Raw genomic sequence first — 19,245 nt, forward strand, 5'->3', positions numbered from 1 at the left:
AGTGTTGAAAGAAATCAATCTCCAGTCGTAACTCACATCTGGTGAAAATATCTACTGCGGGGCTGATGGAGAGCTATGAGACTCTACTGCCGAGTCTCATCTTTAAAGGGTGGCTAATGGAAGCTTATGACTCAAAAGAAACAATAATAGAAAATCAAACCCTGAGCATGGAAGTCATTCCAGGAGACCATCCTTAACTCCCCGGATTTCTCAAATCATGTGTTACAGTTTAAGCAGGTTGCATACCAATAATGATTGTATACAGAAAGGCCATTGCAGTCACACTTTTAATATGTATGGAGCATAAGGGGTGTAAACTGAAATCAGGCTTGTTCGCTTGAAGTCATAATACATCAGGATCAGGAGCCGTGATACATGACAACTTTGCATACAGAAAGCCACTAGAAAAAGCTTTCAGAAAACCACACAAGGTGCTACAGTAAGAAGTAAAATGAATAAGTTAAAATGGAACACTGAAAGTGCCCAAAGGACCCAGGCGAAGGCAAGAGAAAAGAATGAAACCAAGGATTCTACAGCAAGCCAACAACCAAATGGTAGACATTATTAGCCTTAGATAGCAATAATACATACATATGGTCTTAATACCCCATTACTTGGCAGAGATTGGAGAACTTACAAAATCTTGACCAGATCCCTTAATGTCTACAAAAAAGCCACTTCAAATACAGCAACATGGATAAACTGGAGATAAAAGGATGAAAGTGATACACATTGTAGGTTTACTCTTTTAAGCAGGAATAGCGATGTTAACAGCACACTTTAGTTTTTTTTTTGGGGGGGGGTTGGGTTGTTTTTTTTGTTGTTGTTGTTGGCTTTTGTTTGCAGTTTTATTTTTGTTTTTGAGACAAGATCTTGCTAGGTGTATAAGAAGGCTTCCAACTCATCATCCTCCTGCCTCTACCTCCTAAGTGCTGGGATGTATATGTACTACAAAGCCTGACTCACTACATGCTTTAGGGCAGTAAAAAATTACTAGGGACAAAGGGCACATTAATGACAAAGGCCTCAGTCTACAAAGACAGCAACTCTAAATATATGTGCACCAAACAGCAGAGTTTCAAAATACACAAAGCAAACTTTGATGACACTGAAAAAGAAACAACAATAGAGAAATGACCAATTATGCTTATTTTCTTTAATGGTCAGCACTGTGGGAGCTACACGCTATAAATTTAAGTGTTTTACTCAATCTTTCATAACTCCTAGTAAGTTTTCAATTTTTATGAAACTCTTCACAAATTTAAGAATAATTTAAATCAAGCCAAGTTTGCCTTCAGCCATCATGGAATCAAAATTAACAATAGAAAGACAACTTGAAAATCTCCCTACACTTGGAAATCAAATAATGGGTTTTAAATAATTCATGGTTCAAAAAAAACATGAAAAATCAAAAACTTACTAAAAATTATGGAAAATTAAGTAAAACACTTAAATCCATAGAATGCAGTCCCCACCATGCTGGTGGGGAAATCTGTGCCCATTAGTAGGTTATGCTGGGACAATGGAGACACCTCCAAGGGCAAGCTTTGTTATTAACCAAAGAACCTTCAAGAGGAAGAGCAATGCCCACTCAGAGCCAGCAGAAATAAAGAAATGATCCAAGAGCAGAATCACAGAAATTCAACTGTACAGCAATACAGAAACCTAATGAAAACAGGGTGGCTGTTTAAAAAAAAAAAAAAAAAGTCAATGTAGCCTGGATACAGTAATTCCTGCTATAATCTTGGCACTTGGGAGGCTCATGGGAAGCTGAATTTGGGCCAACCTGGGCTATACAACAAGAGATTGCTTCAGAAGAAGCCAGGCATCATGGCACACACCTATAATCCCAGCTACTTAAGAGACTGAGACAGGAAGACTGTAAGTTCAAAGCCAGCCTAGGCAACTTAGCAACCCTAACCTCAAACCAAAAATATTAAAGGGCTAAGAATGAAGCTCAGTGAGACCACCTGCCTAGTATGTTCAAAGCTCTGATTCAATTCCCAGTGTCACAAAACAAAAACAAAAATCTGAAGAATGTTCTAGAAAATATCAATCGGTGTTCTTCAAGTGTCAAGATCATGTAAATCCAAGGAAGACCAAGAAGCTTTTTCCTACTGGGGGAGACTAAGGAGCTACTGTAGTCGGAAATGTTTAAGTGGAAAAATCTCATGGGCTCTAATTAAACTGAACTAGCATTCTGTTAATAGTACCAATGGGAATAAAGCAGAACCCAGTTATGTTTTCACCCAATAAGATTGAATGCATAATACCTCATTAGACAGCAAGCTCTCTGTTAACAACACAGTTGCTCTTACTGGTAGTGTGTAAAAAGAAGAGAACACTGGTAATACTGAAAACTTAATAAGTTGAGTATGACCTTGACACTCTATCCCAGAATAAGATATCCAATTACTTAAAGATATTATCTTCTTATTCAACATACTTCCTTCCTTTCCCAATTTACAAACAATCCCAAAAGAACTGGGAACATCCCAGGGTCTGCCTGGGCCTGCTTTAATCAGTCAGGATTCTGGGAGCTCAGATACTGTCTGGTGTGGCTGCTGAGCGAATCTAGGACTCTACTCAAGCAGTGAGCTATTTTAAGTAACTTTTTAACAGCTCTGTCTCAGATATTTAAGTGTCTCTCAACTATCTGGAATGCCATATGGTTCTGGAGCACATTCAAACTTAAGAGAAGCTCAAGGCAAAAGAAAATTCTAGAAGAACATCCTTCCCAGTAGCCTATGTGACAAGAAACAACAGCTTCCCTGATCTCCAAGAAAAATGCAGACCTGAGAAATGACTTCACTCTCTCCCTGTATCCTCCTCCTCCTCTTCTCTCTTCTTGCTCTCAGCCTTAGATGCTCAGACTGTACTGTCTCCAGGAGCTCATTGCTTCTGAACAAAGTTCAGTGTTAGCAACAGCTGCAGTGGCCCCTTTGAGTCTTTGAAACACTGATGGAGTGTCAGATGGGACAGATCTGAACGCCTGAGCACCCAAAATATTATCTGTTGAAATCTGTCTTCATCACGAGGCTGCAACCTGAGCCCTGAACAGATTTGGAAAGAGAGCCATCTCTTCTTGTCCAAAGGTTACACACCCACAGATCCAGCCAACTGTGGAATGAGTACATATGCATGTGCATGGACACAGACACACACACACACACACACACACACACACACACACACTCGCTCATGTACATATGCTTGAGCATTCTCGAGTGATTGCATCTGAGGCTGGAAAGGTGGCTTGCTCTGCAAATGATGAGTATCTGAGTTTGAATGCTCAGAACTCATGTAAAAGTTGGTTGCAATTGCGTGCGTCTGTAATCTCAGCGCCCCTATGGTGAGATGAAAGGCAGAGAACTCCCAGAAGCTCACAGGATAGCTACCCTGGTGGATGGAAGCAGCAAATAACAAAGAAGCCTTGTCTAAAACAAGGCGGAAGATGAGGGCCAACACACAAGGCTGTTCTCTGGTCTACACACAAGCTCGGTGGCTCATGTATGCCTGCATTTGCATGCACAAATCTGCATAGACACACATAACATGCATATGCATACTATATATAAATCTACACACATAAAAGGTTGTCTGTTTGGACCTATACAGGCTTCCTCCCTCCCCTTCCCTCGTTCTTATTCCCTAAATGATACAGTATAACACCTGTTACTTGCACTGGGTGTTGTGAGTTGTGCAGAGATGATTTTTAGCACATGGTGGGTTTGTGTGGGCTCTCTGCAAATCTCACAGCATTTTATATTAGGGATCTGAGCATCTGTGGCTCTCATGAGATGCGGGGGAGGTCCTGGAATCAATCTCCCAGGGATACTGAGGGATGATGACTATAAATAGATGCTTATCTAAACTTTATGATACTCACTAATGACATTGGATGAATGTGACCTTTGTAGCCAAATAACGGCCCTTGTATAGACACTGCCTTTCTTGGAACTCAATCCATTTCTCAATAATGTCCATCCTATGAGTAAACTCAGTACACACGAGACATTTTCAGACTTCTCCCAGACTAGACATTTTACCTTAATGTCTCTAATCCACGACTCAGCCTGTTCCAAATTATCTTCATTGATTTCAGCAAGATTTTCCCGCCAAGCAATTGCCTGACCGTCAAATGTCACAAAATTGAATTTGCTCTTGTATCTCAGCTGTTCCTGGAAGAGACAATTATTATTTAACCATAAAACCACTCAAATGTAAGCAAAGATGAAGAGAGTCTCTAGAATATCCATTTTTAGCTCTAAAAGCTAGCTAAAAATTATGTTCAATTGAAAAAAAAACATTTCTGCTGCAAAAAGGCATTTGAGTCAAAATTATACAGTTTGTATGTTTGGCCTCTACAGATGTTACAGATGAAAGTATAGATAGTATTATATGCCACATATGTGTTTGTAAGCCATATTGTACTGTAACATTAAATACTGACTTTAATACTGATATTAATGTTAGGCTAAATAAGCATGTTAAATGCTTAAAGAAAGAAAATTCAAAATGTCATCATATTGGCCACCACCTCTTGGGAAAGGCTATTATTTGGTACAGACCTATTCGCTTGCCTTTCGTCAGCCTTCATGTCCCCCTGGCCCCTGCCCACCCCCACCCCCACCCCCACCCCTGGGGAAGCTGGATGCACACTCTATTTTGTATTTCTTAAACAGTGTCTACTCTCAGCACAACGGACTCATGACAGTTGTGAAACCTGGTTCCAGGTATGGAAACTGGATTTGGAAGGCAACCTGCTACCAAGAAAATGATTCAGAGGCAGCCCAGATGAGTGGGACAGAAACGGTCTCCGTCACAGGCCTAACCCCTACCCGTCTGCAACTTTGGGGCCAGTTCATACAGTTTCCCTAATAGACATAGGTAATTAAATTAAAAATTCAAGAGAATAAATATCTGGAAAACAATAGAGATTTCTGCGTATCGTCGATTAGACACAGCTTCAGGCGGAAAGTACTGACGCACACCTCAGCGACCCAGGGGTGACGGTGACATGAAGGGCCCAACAGAGGACAGGTCTGATTGCCAGGGAGCACTGAGAGTTCTGGAATGGCAAAGGGGAGCATTTCTGGACTGACTTTCTCAGGGACTCTTTAGCGCAGTGTGGTGCTGTCCACTGCCCAGAGCCACCACAGACAATGGCTGTTGGAGGTGTGTCTATGAGACACCAGCCCCAGCACAAGGACGTGACCGTCCCACCCCACCTGTATGAGCCGAATGATCTTCTCCTTCACCAGGTCCAGTTTGCTCTTCATTGAGTGAGATGTGTCGATGAGGACATAGATGCAATCTCCACTCACTTTTCCAAAGAGGACTTGACTCCCATCCTGTAGCCACTTAATCCTAGACAGGAAAGAGTATCACAGTAAATGGAGTCTATGGACAACAAGGTCATCTTCATCAGAACACAGGGCTACAGAACCAGAGCACAGAACCAGAGCTCTGCTACATTGTTTATGCCTGATCTTTGACGAATGGATTCTTTACTTTCAGGTTTTTGTTTTCTATTATTTTATTGTTTGTTTGTTTGTTTGTTTTTCTGTAGAAAAAAAACTACATTTGAGGCTGGAGAAATGACTCAACACTTAAGATCGCTTGCACCTCTTACAGAGGACTCAAGTTCAGTTCCCAGCACCCACATTAGGCACTTTACACATAACTCCATCTCAGGGAGACCCAACACCCTCTTCTAGCTTTTGAAGGCACTCTCATGTGCACATATGCAAACATGCACACACACATACACACAGAAACACACACACACACACACACACACACACACACACACACACAAGAAATCTTCTTTAAAAGAAAATTTTACATTTTGACTGGCCCTCTTATCGGGCCCCTCCACTTCCCACCACCAATTCAAGCAGACACAAAACCAAAGAAAACCAATACAGTGGGAAAGTAGATGTAAAGAAAGCCATAAGCAGGGTTGGAGTGGGGGTGGGGTAGGGGAGAGGCTGGCGGGAGGAGCAGGAGGAGGGATGAGAGGGGGATCTGTGTTTGGTATGTGAAATGAATTTAAAAAATTCATATATATATATATATATACATATACATATGTATATGTATAAAGAAAGCCATTACTTCTAGTTCACTACGGTGTGGAGGCTCTCAGCTGTGACTTCAGAGGTCCTGAGTGCAGCTCCCCAGCTCCCTCCGGAAGCCTGTAGGGTCTGTGAGCAGGACTGAGCAACCCTGGGACCCTGAAACAACGAAGTTCTAGGTGGTTGTGCGCACAGGGCTGCTGCTGCACTCAGTACTCAGGAGCTCATCCCAGGATGCACTGAAGCTCACGGCGTCAAGAAAAGCCTTGCGGTGAGGCTTGGGGGAAGAGGACAGAGAAAATGTCTTAGGGAGTGGGGGGGGCAGCAAGTCTTAGGCAACTAGAATTTGTAGGGCAGATGCCAAATGGCAGTTACTGTCTAGAAAGGTAGGGAGACTGTGAAGGCCATGGAGCAGTGGGTGGGAGATTCCTAATCCAGATATCTGCAGGGTAACCTAGGGATTTGGGTTAAGTGGTGATCAGGGCATGTGTGTGAAGAAATTAGAGAAGCCAAGGAGAAAAATCATCCAAAGCTCCCCGGAGCTTATACACCTGAGAATAGCAGTTCGTTTTCCCAGCCGTCAGAGCAAAGTATCGAGGGGAATCCTCACAACGGTGTTTACCTTACCAGTAAAACCAAATCAACCCTAGGTCAAAGACTGTGTGGACTTGAGCTCACATAACTTAAAAAGACGACTTCAACTCAAACTGGGTCTAAGCCACTTAACACTATCGCAAAATACATATAAAAATGTAGTAAAGTCTAGCATCCAACAACGTAAAAATTCAAAATGTCTGGAATCCAGAAAAAAAACTAGAAAATGACTCTCAGGTGTACCTGGAAGGAGGAGAATATCCACAATCAGTAGAAAACTTGATCAACAGAAATAGAGCCCCAAGCAACCCAGATGTCAGAATTAGCAGAAAAGAAAAGGGTGTTACATGGTCACTACAAATATGTTTTGCATGTCCAGGAACAGAACCAGAAGAGAAACAGAAGGCATTAAAAAAAAAGATCCTAAACATTGCAGAAGAGGAAGTGGAAAGAATGTAAGAGGCAGAGAATGGAGGAGGGCACGTGAGATGCTGAGACCTGGACGGGTTCTCATGAACTCAGAGCAGCTGTGGTTACCTGTACAAGATCTGCATAAGCCAAGTCAGTCAGGATCCCAGCATAGTTGGGGGCGGAGGGCGGGGCACTCTCCAGGCCCCAGGAGAGCACTTACTGAGGAACTATCAGCAGATGGTAGCTGTGGGGGGTAGAGAACTCCTTCTTTTTGGAGCATGTTCTCCAAGACAGGTTCCCCATGCTCCAGTGGACGGCCCCATAACCATTCACATATGGGCAGAAGAAGAGGAGGAGGAGGAGGAGAAGGAGGAGGAGAAAGAGAAGAAGGAGCAGGAGAAGACAACGACATAAAACTGGAGCAGGGATATTTTAGGAGTTACAGGTAGAATTGGAGGAGGAAATTTCTATTTCATTACATATATGTAATGGAATTCTCAAGTATAAATACAAATTATAATAAATGATAAAAATTTAAAAGACCCTTAATGGGACTCCTAGAGAGATGCATCTGAAGTGAAAAGTAAATTATATAGCATTAATAGCAAGAGAGACAGCAAAAGAAAAGATCAGGGAATTTTTTTAGGCATAGCAGTAAGAAATAATTTAAAGTGAAACAGAAAATTTGAAAGACAAAACTGTGTAACATACAAGAAGTGTGTCTGTAGACTCTACAGCAGACAGGAAAGGGAGAAATAGAAAAGATATTCAAAACCGTTTCTATTTTGATGGAAACAGCATGCCTACAGATTCCAGGAGTCAAAGAACCCAACAGAAGAGAAGAGAAGAAACCACAGCAAAGTATATTGTGAATTTGATGAAACCCAGTGATTAAAAGCAGCCAGAGATGGGAAAATTCACAGTGTATTCAGAGTCTATGAATAAAAGTCTTTTTATTATAAACCATACAGGCCAGAATACACTGAAGATTTTAAAAAGAAACAACCAATAAAAATTTCAAACTAGAATTCTATACTTAGCAAAAAGATCTTTTTTAAAAGGGGGGCAAATTAAAGGGGTTTTCACTCTAACAGGGCTAATACAATTCATCACTTACAGACTTGAACCAGAGCAGATACTAACAAAGCTTTTCAGGTAGAAATGAAAGAAAGCCCAGTGGAAGTCTGGATTTATACAAAGGAGCAAAGAGTAACAGAAACAAGCAGAATTAAATACATCATGTTCTAACTCTTCGTCATGAGATGAGGACATTAGACTATTTGTACTGCCTTCTTGGGTTCATAGAAGCTGTACATATAAAGTGCATGGTAACTGGAAAAGACAGGGGGGCGGACATTGTATATTCTTATACACAAAGAGGCATGATCTTGTCTGAAGGCAAACTGGGAGGTTAATATGTACAGCACAAATGTCAGCTAGTCACACATATCAAGACAAAACTTCAACAGACAGGGTTAATATGACAACCATGGAGAGCAAGGGGAGTCATAAAAAGGTAATGCAAAAGCTAAAAAGTGAACAAAAAGGAGACAAGGCAGACAGAAAAATTTTACAAGATCCCAGATTTAAATCTAGCCAAGCTAATAAATATGAATCATAACAACATTGCAATCATTGTCTCCAAGAAGCCCCGTTAATTACAAGCCAGAGCTTGGCAAAGAGAAAAGGATGGGAAAAGATAAACCTTGGAGACCATAATCATCGTTAAGCTAGAGTAACTAACTATTCAGCTATCAGATTAAGTACATTTCCTAATAAGGAATTTCAGCAGAGTTGAACAGGGCATTTAGATGATAAAGAAGCTGATCCACCAAGTGGATAGATACAACAGTCTGCAACATATATGCACCAACTAACAGAGTTTCGAAGTCTTAAGGAAAAGCTGATAGATCTGAAAGAACCACACAGAAATAACTCAGGGATTTCGACAATTTTCTCAATAATTTAAAGAACAACTAAAGAGGAAATCAGTAAGCATGGATGACTAGCACGATGCTTCCAACAAAATGAAACTTATAAATGCAACTGACATGCATAGCACACTTTCCAAGGAAAGTTGATGCTTTCCGAGTTCTATGCCCCAAAACCTTTCCACAGAGAAGAAAACTCCAGGCTTCAGTGGGGTGTTACTGGTGAATTCTGCCAATCATAAAAGGTAGAGATGGTGCCAATTCTCAGGGTTCTGCAGAAAATAGAAAAGGAAAAGAGCTTCTGCCTATTCTTGACACCAGGAAGGCAAGGGACAAAGGGACCCAGAGCGGGGAGTGCGCTGCAAGCAGCGTGTCCCCTATAAGACTGGAAACACAAACCAGTCAGCTCTGAAGCCATAGCAGGAAGACTCTGGACCCAGGGCCAGCTTCCTGTGAGTAATCCATCACCATGTGGCTTTTGAGATGCTGGGGCTCTGGGTATAAACACTGGACAGTTGGGAATCTGCTCATATGGCTTTGTAATAAAAACGGCATGAGGATGGAGGGGACATTCATCTTCAAATGGCTGTACAAGGCTGCCACTGGCTTAAACCTATTAGAGTCAGCATCTGGCATAATCCACAGAGCAGATTTACAAATGTCATCACCATTCCCACTTCATAATCAAGGAAACAGATGCAAAAAGACATTAACTAACTTGCCCAGGATATTAACTAACTTGCCCAGGGCCTAACAGCAAGTGATAGAACTGGGATTTTCATCGTTTTTTAATTTCTTATTTTTCCAGCTCACTGAGACCTCAGGCCGATACCCCCAAATGAATTTCATCTCCATGGTCTAAAGCTGTCCCCTGACACCTGAAACCTGAGGGTGTTAATTTAAACCATCCACATGGAGTCAACCCTGAGGTCATGGTATCAGTACACCATACTCAGGAGCATAGCAGATTATAAAAGAACACAGCAGGATAAAGACAGATAAGAGACTGTGTATTCTCATTGTTTTCTAAAATATATATATACATATATATATATATATATATATATATATATATATATATATATATATTTCACCTGATTATTTTCCAATATGTCACAGCTACATAGGAGTTGCCTTGAGATGAAATAGTTCTATAAGGGAGCAGAGATGCCATATAGTCTGCAGTATACCCATGGCCCGCAAAACCCACCAAAGCACAGACAAGCATCTCTTAATCTCCTAATAGCCATTACTTCAAAATTGCTCCTTTGGAAGCTGAGGAGAAGGTTCCAATGACAAAGTGCCTGTCACAAAAGTGTGAAGACCTCAGCTCCAATCCCCAGCACCCACATAAAAGCCAGGTATAGTGACTCATGTCTGTAACCCCAGTCCTGGGGAGACAGAGACAGGTAGCTCTCTGGAGGACATTAGCCAGCCAGCCTCACTAATCACCGAGCTCCAGGTTCCATGGGAGACCTTGTCTCAAATATCAAGATGGAGAGCAACTGAGGAAGATATTAGACACCAACCTCTGTCCCCTTCCACATGCAAACACACCCCGCATACACACTGTGCATACACACCACGTATATGCACCATGCATACGCACCACCCATACGCACAATAACACCTCCCTGATCTGTTTCTGATGAAATCTGAGTACTGGTGTTTCCATTTGGTTAATAATGTCATCAATAAACTATCAGATGGAAACTTTGACAATGACATCTATTGGCCACTTGACTTCATTGAGCTCATCCAGTATTTTACGAGTGACTAGATCACTAGTGACCACATCCAAACATACCAACCTCCTTTGGATCCTGGCCAGGGCTATGTGAACTCTCTCACTGTACCATTTGCACTTCTCCTTGGTAATGCTGACATGGACCAAGGTCCCATCCTTCCAGGGGACGTGGATGAATCTGCTGCAGTATTTGGCATGAACTGTCTTCCTATTGGTGTCCTAAGGAAAGGACAAAGTCATGGGCTAGAGCAGGTTCTTAGAAACAAATAATAATAATAGTAATAATAATAATAATAAAACACAGCTCCTCACATGGGCCCACAAAATAACTAAAAACTGAATAAAATCGGATCATCTCTGGCTCCATTTTGTATCTGTCTCTGACTCCATCACCTGATGAATCTGCACATTGACATGCTAATATCCGAAGGAGTGCCTGAGTATCACATAATAATGGCTAACATTGCACCTTCCTGCAAGAATAAGGACCAATAAGAGCAACTGAAACATCTTACTGTGCACTGTCCTGTTCCAGATCTGCCCCGACACACACACACACACACACACACACACACACACACACACACACACACACCACAATAACCCGGAAAAGAAAGGAGCCTCAAGGTGTACAGTAACCCTGCAATTACTCTGGATTCCAGGAACAGCAGAGCCTCAGAGACACAGGACTCTATAATGAGATGCCCCACCCCCACAGCAGCAGTAACCATCCTACAGGAACCAGACCACGCCTCTCAACAACGACAGTAACAACTTCAAACCTCACAGAACCAGAACTGAGACCAGATCTACCCGATCAAGCTTGCCTGGGGCTGCTGAAGTGTACAACCCTTTTCTTTCTACCCCAGTTCTTCCTGTGTGAACCCTACAGTTCAATTCGGTACCCCAAAGACAGACGTTGGGGTCCATGAACCCCTTTGTCCATACTTTGCAATGTGACCGGAAGCCACGTTGATGACATCTTTCTCTGCCGTTCACCGCCGCCTAACTGGGGTATTGGGATACGGGTGAGCCTGTTCTGTGGGGAATCCCAGGGCTCGCGTTTTGGGGCTAAAACTCTAATGAAACAGCCACTCAGAAACGGTGCAAGGAAAAAATAGCCAGGCGGCACGCTCATCTCTGCTTTATTTGTACACCTCTTAGCACCCATCTCCACAGGGAGACCATTCGCTTCTAAACTCAGCGGGCATGTTTAGGTTTCTGCCCCATAGACAGCCCTGTGATGGAGGTCATGGACAAGGTCAGAGGTACACATGTGATCCCATTTGTGTCTCGGAGAAGCCAGTGATTCCTGCAAGGGGAGGGGAAGAGAGGGGAAAGGAGAGAAGAAGGAAGGAAGAGGGAAGGGAGATAAGAAAAGGAGAGGGGAGGGGAGGGAGGGGAGGGGAGGAGAGTGAGAGAAGAAAGGAAGAGGGAAAGGAGGCGAGGACAGAGGGGAAGGAAGAGAGATGAGAAAGGAGGGAGGAGGGAGGGGAGGGGAGGAAATGAGAGGAGAGGAGGGAGGGGAAACTGTGGTCAGCATGTAAAATAAAGGGGAAAATGTTAATAAAAAAATAAAATCAGATTTAAAAAAAAAAGACTTGATCCCTGAATTTAAAAACTTCATATATCCCAGCTTTCATGGAGAAGTGGAGGTTTTGCACAATCAGTAGACTCTAGAGCACATAGGAAGGGAACTGGAGAGCTGGAGAAAGAGAATGGATGACAGTCTTTGCAAGAGTTGACTTCTAAGGAGAAACAGAATGAAGCAAATGAGGCACAGGTAGCTGTCAACACCAGTAGCTGTCACTCTGAGGGGATGGGAGCCTGTGTACAGCAGGAAAAGGCCATCAGATGCAGGTGTGTGATCAAATGTCCTACAGGAGCCTGGGGAGAGGGCTCGGTGGGAAACGTGCCTCCTGAACAGGATGAGGAAGACCTGAGTTCAGATCCTCAGCACTCATGGCAGTAGCTGGGCCTGGCTATACACATAACCACAGTGCTGGCTGGCAGAGAGTGACAGAGACAGACACTGGCCAGCCAGCTTAGCCCAATCAATGAGCTTCTGGTCTGGTAAGAGACCGTTTCTCAAAAGAAGAAATAAGATAGAGAAGAGCACACGCCATTGACCTCTGACTCCCCCCCCCCCCCCCGCCACATACATGCATGCACGCATGCATGCATATGCTCACAACATACACACACACACACACACACAGAGTCCTAAAATGCATGCTTATAAGCTGATGGAAAGCTCTAGAAGGGCAACACTGAGGGTATAAAGTAAAAGAAGGAAAATGAATGAGTGAGTGAAAGATGAATCCATACATGGAGAGTGTTCGATAGGAGCAAGGTCGATGCTTCCTGGGGACAGAAGCCTTAATCCAAAGTGAAACTGAGCCTCATGGCTGAGTGCTTGCCTCCAGATTTCTCTAGCACAGTCAGCTGCCATTCACAAGAAACGGCACAAAGCTGGGTTTAAATAGCTGTGGGATTGATTGTGCTGGATACATGAAATAATCTAAGATGGGAACAAGTTATGAGGATGTGTGGGAAGGGTGGCAGGAATAATAACCCGCAGACCCCACTGAGGCCGACGGAGTGGTGGCAGTCACGCCACGGAGGAAATGCCTGAGAAAAGTAATCTAAGTGGTTTGGTTAGAACGCATCGTGTGAGCTATGTCTGCAGTTCTTCCTAATAACAAGGTCAAGGGCGAACCTACGGCAGGGAGGGGAGCGATGGGGTGGAGGAGGAGGAAGTCATTAGAAGAGGAGATAGAGAAATGAAAGATCAAGAGTGTCAGAAGGGTCATCCATACGGGACTGTCATCCTGAAGAGTGAAAGCAGGGCCTGGAGTCAGTAGTGCCAAGGAAGAAACTCATCTTCAAGGACTGGAGCGGGTGAGGTTGGCTCAGCACAGCTCCAAGGAGGTGCTGCGACAGTCTGGTGACAGGGTAAGAACAGTCGGGAAGCAGCCAGAGGAGAAAAAGCCAACGGGTCCGAGAGAGAGCCCAGCCTCTGCTGCGGAGGATAAGAAAGAATTCAAGGGTCACAGAGGGACAGGAACCGGGAAGATCAGTGGTGAGCACGGGGTCTATCAGCGACAGGCTGCCAAGGGGAGTGGCTGGCGAAGGGAGCTGTCCTCTGCCACGGTGCCTTCCCTCTCCTTCGCAACCACATCCCTGGGGCTGCCACACAAAAGCTTCCTCCCTGCCTATCTCTCAGTCCCGTGATGTCATTTCCCTAGAAGTCTGAAGCACAGCCAAGTGAAGCAACGGCGAGCCACGAAGCCGCGTGGAGGCAGGCTAGCAGGCAGCGGCATGACAGAAGGAGACGGCAACATGGCAGCCCAGATGACCCCATTCACACCGGCCCCCACCTGCCACAAGAGAATATCCTACCAGCCGGGAGGCCCAGCAACTTCATCCACCTCTAGGGTAAAACTGAGAGCACTGATCCTCACCACTGACCTTCCTGGTTCCTGTCCCTCTGTGACTCTTGAATTCTTTCTTATCCTCCGCAGCAGAGGCTGGGCTCTCTCTCGGACCCGTTGGCTTTTTCTCCTCCTGCTGCTTCCTAAGGTATCTTGATGATACAGAGCGCAGAGCATTCCCAGCGCTGATTCTCTACCTCTAACATCAATGTCTGTGAGAGAGAAAAGACCACTTCTACAGGGCATCTCCTAAATGCTGGGCTCTGTGCTCAGGTTGCACCCGACAATGCCCAGTTTAAAGACATAAAGGAGGAAGCTCCAGGCAGCGAAGTGATCCCCGCCTCTTCATCCAGCTTGGAAACCCTACACAGCAAGATCTTCCTAGTCATAAATTTCTCAGATGTAGAGAACTATACCACATCTAAACCAGTGGTTATATAGATAATCATACAGGGGATTTACCCCCTGGCTGCCAGGGAACCCTAAAGGATCTACCCACTTTACAGCCACAGTGTCTCCCTACTAAATGCATGGCACAACCTTAGGAGTAACCCAATTTGGGGACTATGGTCTGAAAATATGAAGAAGCAATGTTTTTCCCCCACTATCTATGGAAGAGAATAGTTAGCATAATTCTCAACCCTCACCATGTCATTATGCATTAGCACAAGAAATATGAGCAAAGCCCCCTATTTATAAGCCACATTCTTCGATCTGGCCCTTACATTTTCATTGAGACTGAAAAGAAGGGAGGGAAAGTTCAGCATTAGAGCTGGCCCAGGGCACGCCATATTGCCACATCAGGCTATGTCAAAATCGACAAGGAATAATGCTTTTAAATACCCAGGACTGAATATTTTCTGAGTGGAAATTTAGTTACGGATGACTTCCTGAACATGACTGAATGATGTCTACAAAGCTAGAAAACTGTGCTCGGGAGGAAAGCCACTAACGAGATTTCCCCTGTGCTGCGGCAATTACTCTGCCTCCTAGGATATGCCAGGAAGCAGGCTTTTTCGTCAATGCTGCGTTTTTTCTAATTCAATTTATATATTTTCCTCCTGCGGTCCACTGTAAACATGCAGGGGTAAGGAGGTAAAAGCACAACATGGCGGGACCTGAACTGAACCGCTAGAAGAAAACAGCTTGACTGGGGGTGGAGAGGAGAGGGGTGGGGGAAATGGGGGGTGGGGGATGGGGGGTGGAGGGTGGGGGCAGACAAGGAGCTGGGTGGTCAGCCAGAATAGCCATACATCAGAGCATGCAAGGTCCTCTCTGTTGGATCTACAAGCCTCTCAGTAATGGCCTTGACCCTGAATCACAGCCTTTAAGAATAAACACATCAAGTGACACAGTATTTGAGCAGGGCCTTGATCCTCTCATGTCCTCCATTTCCAAAATGCACTGCATGCATGTGTGTGTGCGCGCGCACGCGCACACACACACACACACACACACACACACACACACACACACACAGTTTTTCTGCTTTATACTGTGACATTGCTTAGTCTCTCAGGGCGTATCAACAGTTGATTCTGAGTATTTTGGTCCCTGCTCTACACATGCACGTGACTATTTCTCAATGTGCAGGCGTTGGTCCACCACCTGGGTGTTTGCTATGGTTTGTCCCCACCATGTTGAGCATTAGTCCCCAAGATGGTAGTGCCGGCAGGTGGTGCCTTTAAAAGGTGATTAACAGACACTCAAGTATTTCTGTAGGCATGAGTTAGGTGTCTCAGAACTAGCTACCCAAAGAGTGAACTAACTGTTGCAAAGTCGGTCAGCCTGCCTGCCTCTGTTATTTCTCTTGTGGCTGTCACAAGATACCCTGACAAACCCAAGTTAAGGGAGGAAGGGAGGGTTTGTTTTGGCCCGTGGTTTGAGGGTACAGTCCGTCATGGTGGCGAGGCCTCAGCAGCAGGAGTTTGAGGCGGTTGCTCACATCCCATCTGCAGTCAGGGAGCAGAGAGAGACGGATGCTGGTGCTCAGCTCACTTTCTCCTTTTTACTCAGTCTAGAACCCCAAGCCGTGGACTGGTGCTGCCCACATTTAGGATGGCTTTGTTCACATGTAGAGCAGCAGGCTTTCCCAGCTCTCCTAACCCAATCTAGAAACTCCCTTACAGATAAGCCCTAAGCTTTTTCTTCTTGGCGATTCTAAATAAAGTTGAAAACCAACATCAGCCATTGCTGATCACACCTACCTCCCCTTTCTCTCTTCTCCCCACCCCTGCCCTCTCTCTGAGCTCTTCTACCCATGCCTGCTTTCCTTCTTTGCCACAGTGAGTTGACACAGCATGAGGTCCACACCGGGAACTGAGCAGATGCTACGCCATACTCTTTGACCTCTAGAACTGCGAGCTAAATCAACATCCTTTCTTTGTAAATTTCCCAGCCTCAGATATTTTGCTATGGTAACACAAAAATGGGCCAGCTAGGACATAAGTAATATAAAATCCTGCCCCCGCCTCAGACCTAATGACTCAAATGCATGATGTGAGAGCTTAGAAATCATTCATACTGAGAATAATTTGGTCGTTGGGAGCCGGAGTCAGACACTGTGAGAAGCTGCATCCCCAGGGACCCCATTTGGTACAATGGAATTAGATCTTTCAGAGCTTGAAACATACTCATCTGGTGCTATGAGTCTTTGGAGAATCTGATTTTATGTTTACTGGAAATCCACTATATACTGGCAGGTGCTCACTGGAGTAATGCATCTTCAAGATGCTTGAAATTCAAGAGGACCACAGAGATGCCTGGTTCTTTACACACTCACTGGCTGTTTCTCCTTCCCATTCAACATGGGGGAACAAAGAGCCTCTCATCTGACATAATACTGAACAATCCAGGCACTTATAAGACTTGAACTTCTATTGGCCCAGCTGGTAGCTTGGGTATAATTCACTTATATCTGCTGCTATAGCTCAAAAACTTGAGTACGTCTCTAAAAGTGTCTGTGGTGTAGGGCCCCTGTGTGGCGGTTCTGAGAGGTGGGGAAGCCCTGAGAGGTAAGGTCTGCTAGAAGATCATGGGGGACTGCTGGTGACAGGAAGTGAGAGCTGGTCTTACAGAGTGAGAGCTCAGGTCGCTACATGATGATGTCATCGGCACATCAGCCTTCTGCCCATGGCTATTTCTCTTTCTGCTTCTCTGTGACAGAGCTGGAGCTAGGGGACCGCATCCGAGGCTAAACAGTTGGTACCTACCTGGTAATAGGGCTCCACACACGTGAGCTAAATATAAGCATTCCTTCATAAAACATCTAGCATCAGGCATTCTGTTTTGGCCACTCAAAACAGACTAAGACATGCAGAAGCCATGCCCCAGCCTTGACGACTCTCATGGGTACCACATAGAGAAGGTGGAAAGTAAAGGGACATCTGTCTCATGGAAACCCTAAACAACTCCCTCCCCTGCCACCTTTCAATGTGGTCTTTCCCTTGGCATCTGATCCAAGGAAGGCTTCACTCACACCTTGCCCCCAGGCACCAAGAGAAGACCCACAGCCCTGGCAGCTTTCACCTACCGCGCTGGTCTGTACAGATTCATCTTCTGGTTTGCCTTTTATATCAACAACTCCATCAGCATGGCGGAAGGAGCAGTCAGCAATGACATCATAAAAGGTCAGCTTCTGAGCCTTCAAGCCATATTTCTGGAGCCACTTCTGAGAATCCCATGTGTCTTCTCTGTTACTCTCAAGAGACGTTGATCCTGGAATCATAGTTCATCAGCTACTCATATTGCATGACCAGTTCTTCCAACACTCCCAACCTCATATTTACCAGTCTGGAACATTCCTTCTGCCAGACCATAGAGCCCACATATCTCTTCAGGAAGTATACTGCAGCAAGACTTTTATTTTTCACCTCATTTCCTCCTCTATGTGTGTGGACTGGCCTTACACCAAAATGGCTCTGGCTGAGCGACCAGGGTCATGTGTCAAGAAAGCACCAAATACAGGGTCAGAAACTCTGGGTTCAAGTCCGGGCTGGGACATCTACTATCTTAGGCAAGCGGCTCAAATGTGATTCACCCATTTGACTATTCTGAACTCAAGCAAATATCTTCACCTGCAGACAGAAGATGGTATTTTCTTGGTCTTCTTGGAGAATCTGATTTTATATTTATTGGAAATGCATTCTATGCTGCTAGGCCACTGACATAATGCATCCATTCTATTCAGTATGGGAGAAGGGTGGGCTTTTCATTTGACAAACTGTTAACTAATCCAGGGACTTCTAATGCCTGATTTCTATAGACCCAATTCATGACTTAGGTATAACTCATGTAAAACTAGTGATATGATTTAGAAATGTTTTGAGAGCGGATCCAAAAGTTTATGTGGTAGATATTGGCCCCCAATGTGGCAACGGGGCCCAGATAAGTATGGCTTCTCATAGGCAGTTCTTAATATCAGTGGTTTCTAAACTCCAGCAGCATGCAGGCGAGTCGGGAGGTCTGAGATGGAGACCAAGATTTCAAATCAGTTGTGTCTTAGTCACATGAATGTGCGTTGCAAAAAGGGGTTAAGAGAAGGATGTCCATGCAGCCTGTAGGCTGGCAAGGTCAGGCAGCATGCAAAGGTTGGTAGGCTGACTCCCGTGAAGCTCCTTTGGTGAATTTAATCCCTGTTTAGAGTGTGGCCCTCAGCTCTGTGGGCTTAGAAACTGCGTCTGTCAGCTGAAGTATCTGGAGCTATATCTAGAATGTCTTGTATCGTATCGTATCATATCGTATCGTCTCACAGGGTATAGCCCAGAAGGCTAGCTATCCAGCAGCTTTAGATATATTCTCCTCTGGTGTCTTCCAGAGGCTATCAGTATCACTGTATCCCATACCCAGGAAGGACTGGTTCAAGGAACGCACTGTGAGTACCTCGATCAGAGGCTGCTCAAACTCCTCATGATGATGTAGTGTTTGCACAAAACCTACCCACTTGCTCCTGTACACTTCAGATCATCTCTAGATCACACATAACACCAGACGCAAGGCAATGCTTGTAAACAGTTGCCATACTGTACTGTTTAAGAAACAATGACAAA

General features: G+C 44.4%; 1 protein-coding gene across 3 annotated transcripts in view; it reads right to left on the bottom strand.

The window, feature by feature from the left end:
• The window catches only part of Vwa3b (von Willebrand factor A domain containing 3B), a 195,408-nt gene that overhangs the window by 86,257 nt on the left and 89,906 nt on the right, over positions 1–19,245 (bottom strand). For all 3 annotated transcript variants that reach the window (XM_076557482.1, XM_076557483.1, XM_076557481.1), the window contains exons 9-12: positions 17,730–17,914; positions 10,828–10,982; positions 5,232–5,370; positions 4,050–4,181 (exon numbers count right to left, since the gene is read on the bottom strand). In XM_076557482.1, the coding sequence (XP_076413597.1) occupies positions 4,050–4,181; positions 5,232–5,370; positions 10,828–10,982; positions 17,730–17,914 (611 nt within the window). The remainder of the gene's footprint in view (positions 1–4,049; positions 4,182–5,231; positions 5,371–10,827; positions 10,983–17,729; positions 17,915–19,245) is intronic.

The sequence above is a fragment of the Peromyscus maniculatus genome, chromosome 21 (assembly GCF_049852395.1).
Source record: "Peromyscus maniculatus bairdii isolate BWxNUB_F1_BW_parent chromosome 21, HU_Pman_BW_mat_3.1, whole genome shotgun sequence".
NCBI lineage: Eukaryota > Metazoa > Chordata > Mammalia > Rodentia > Cricetidae > Peromyscus > Peromyscus maniculatus.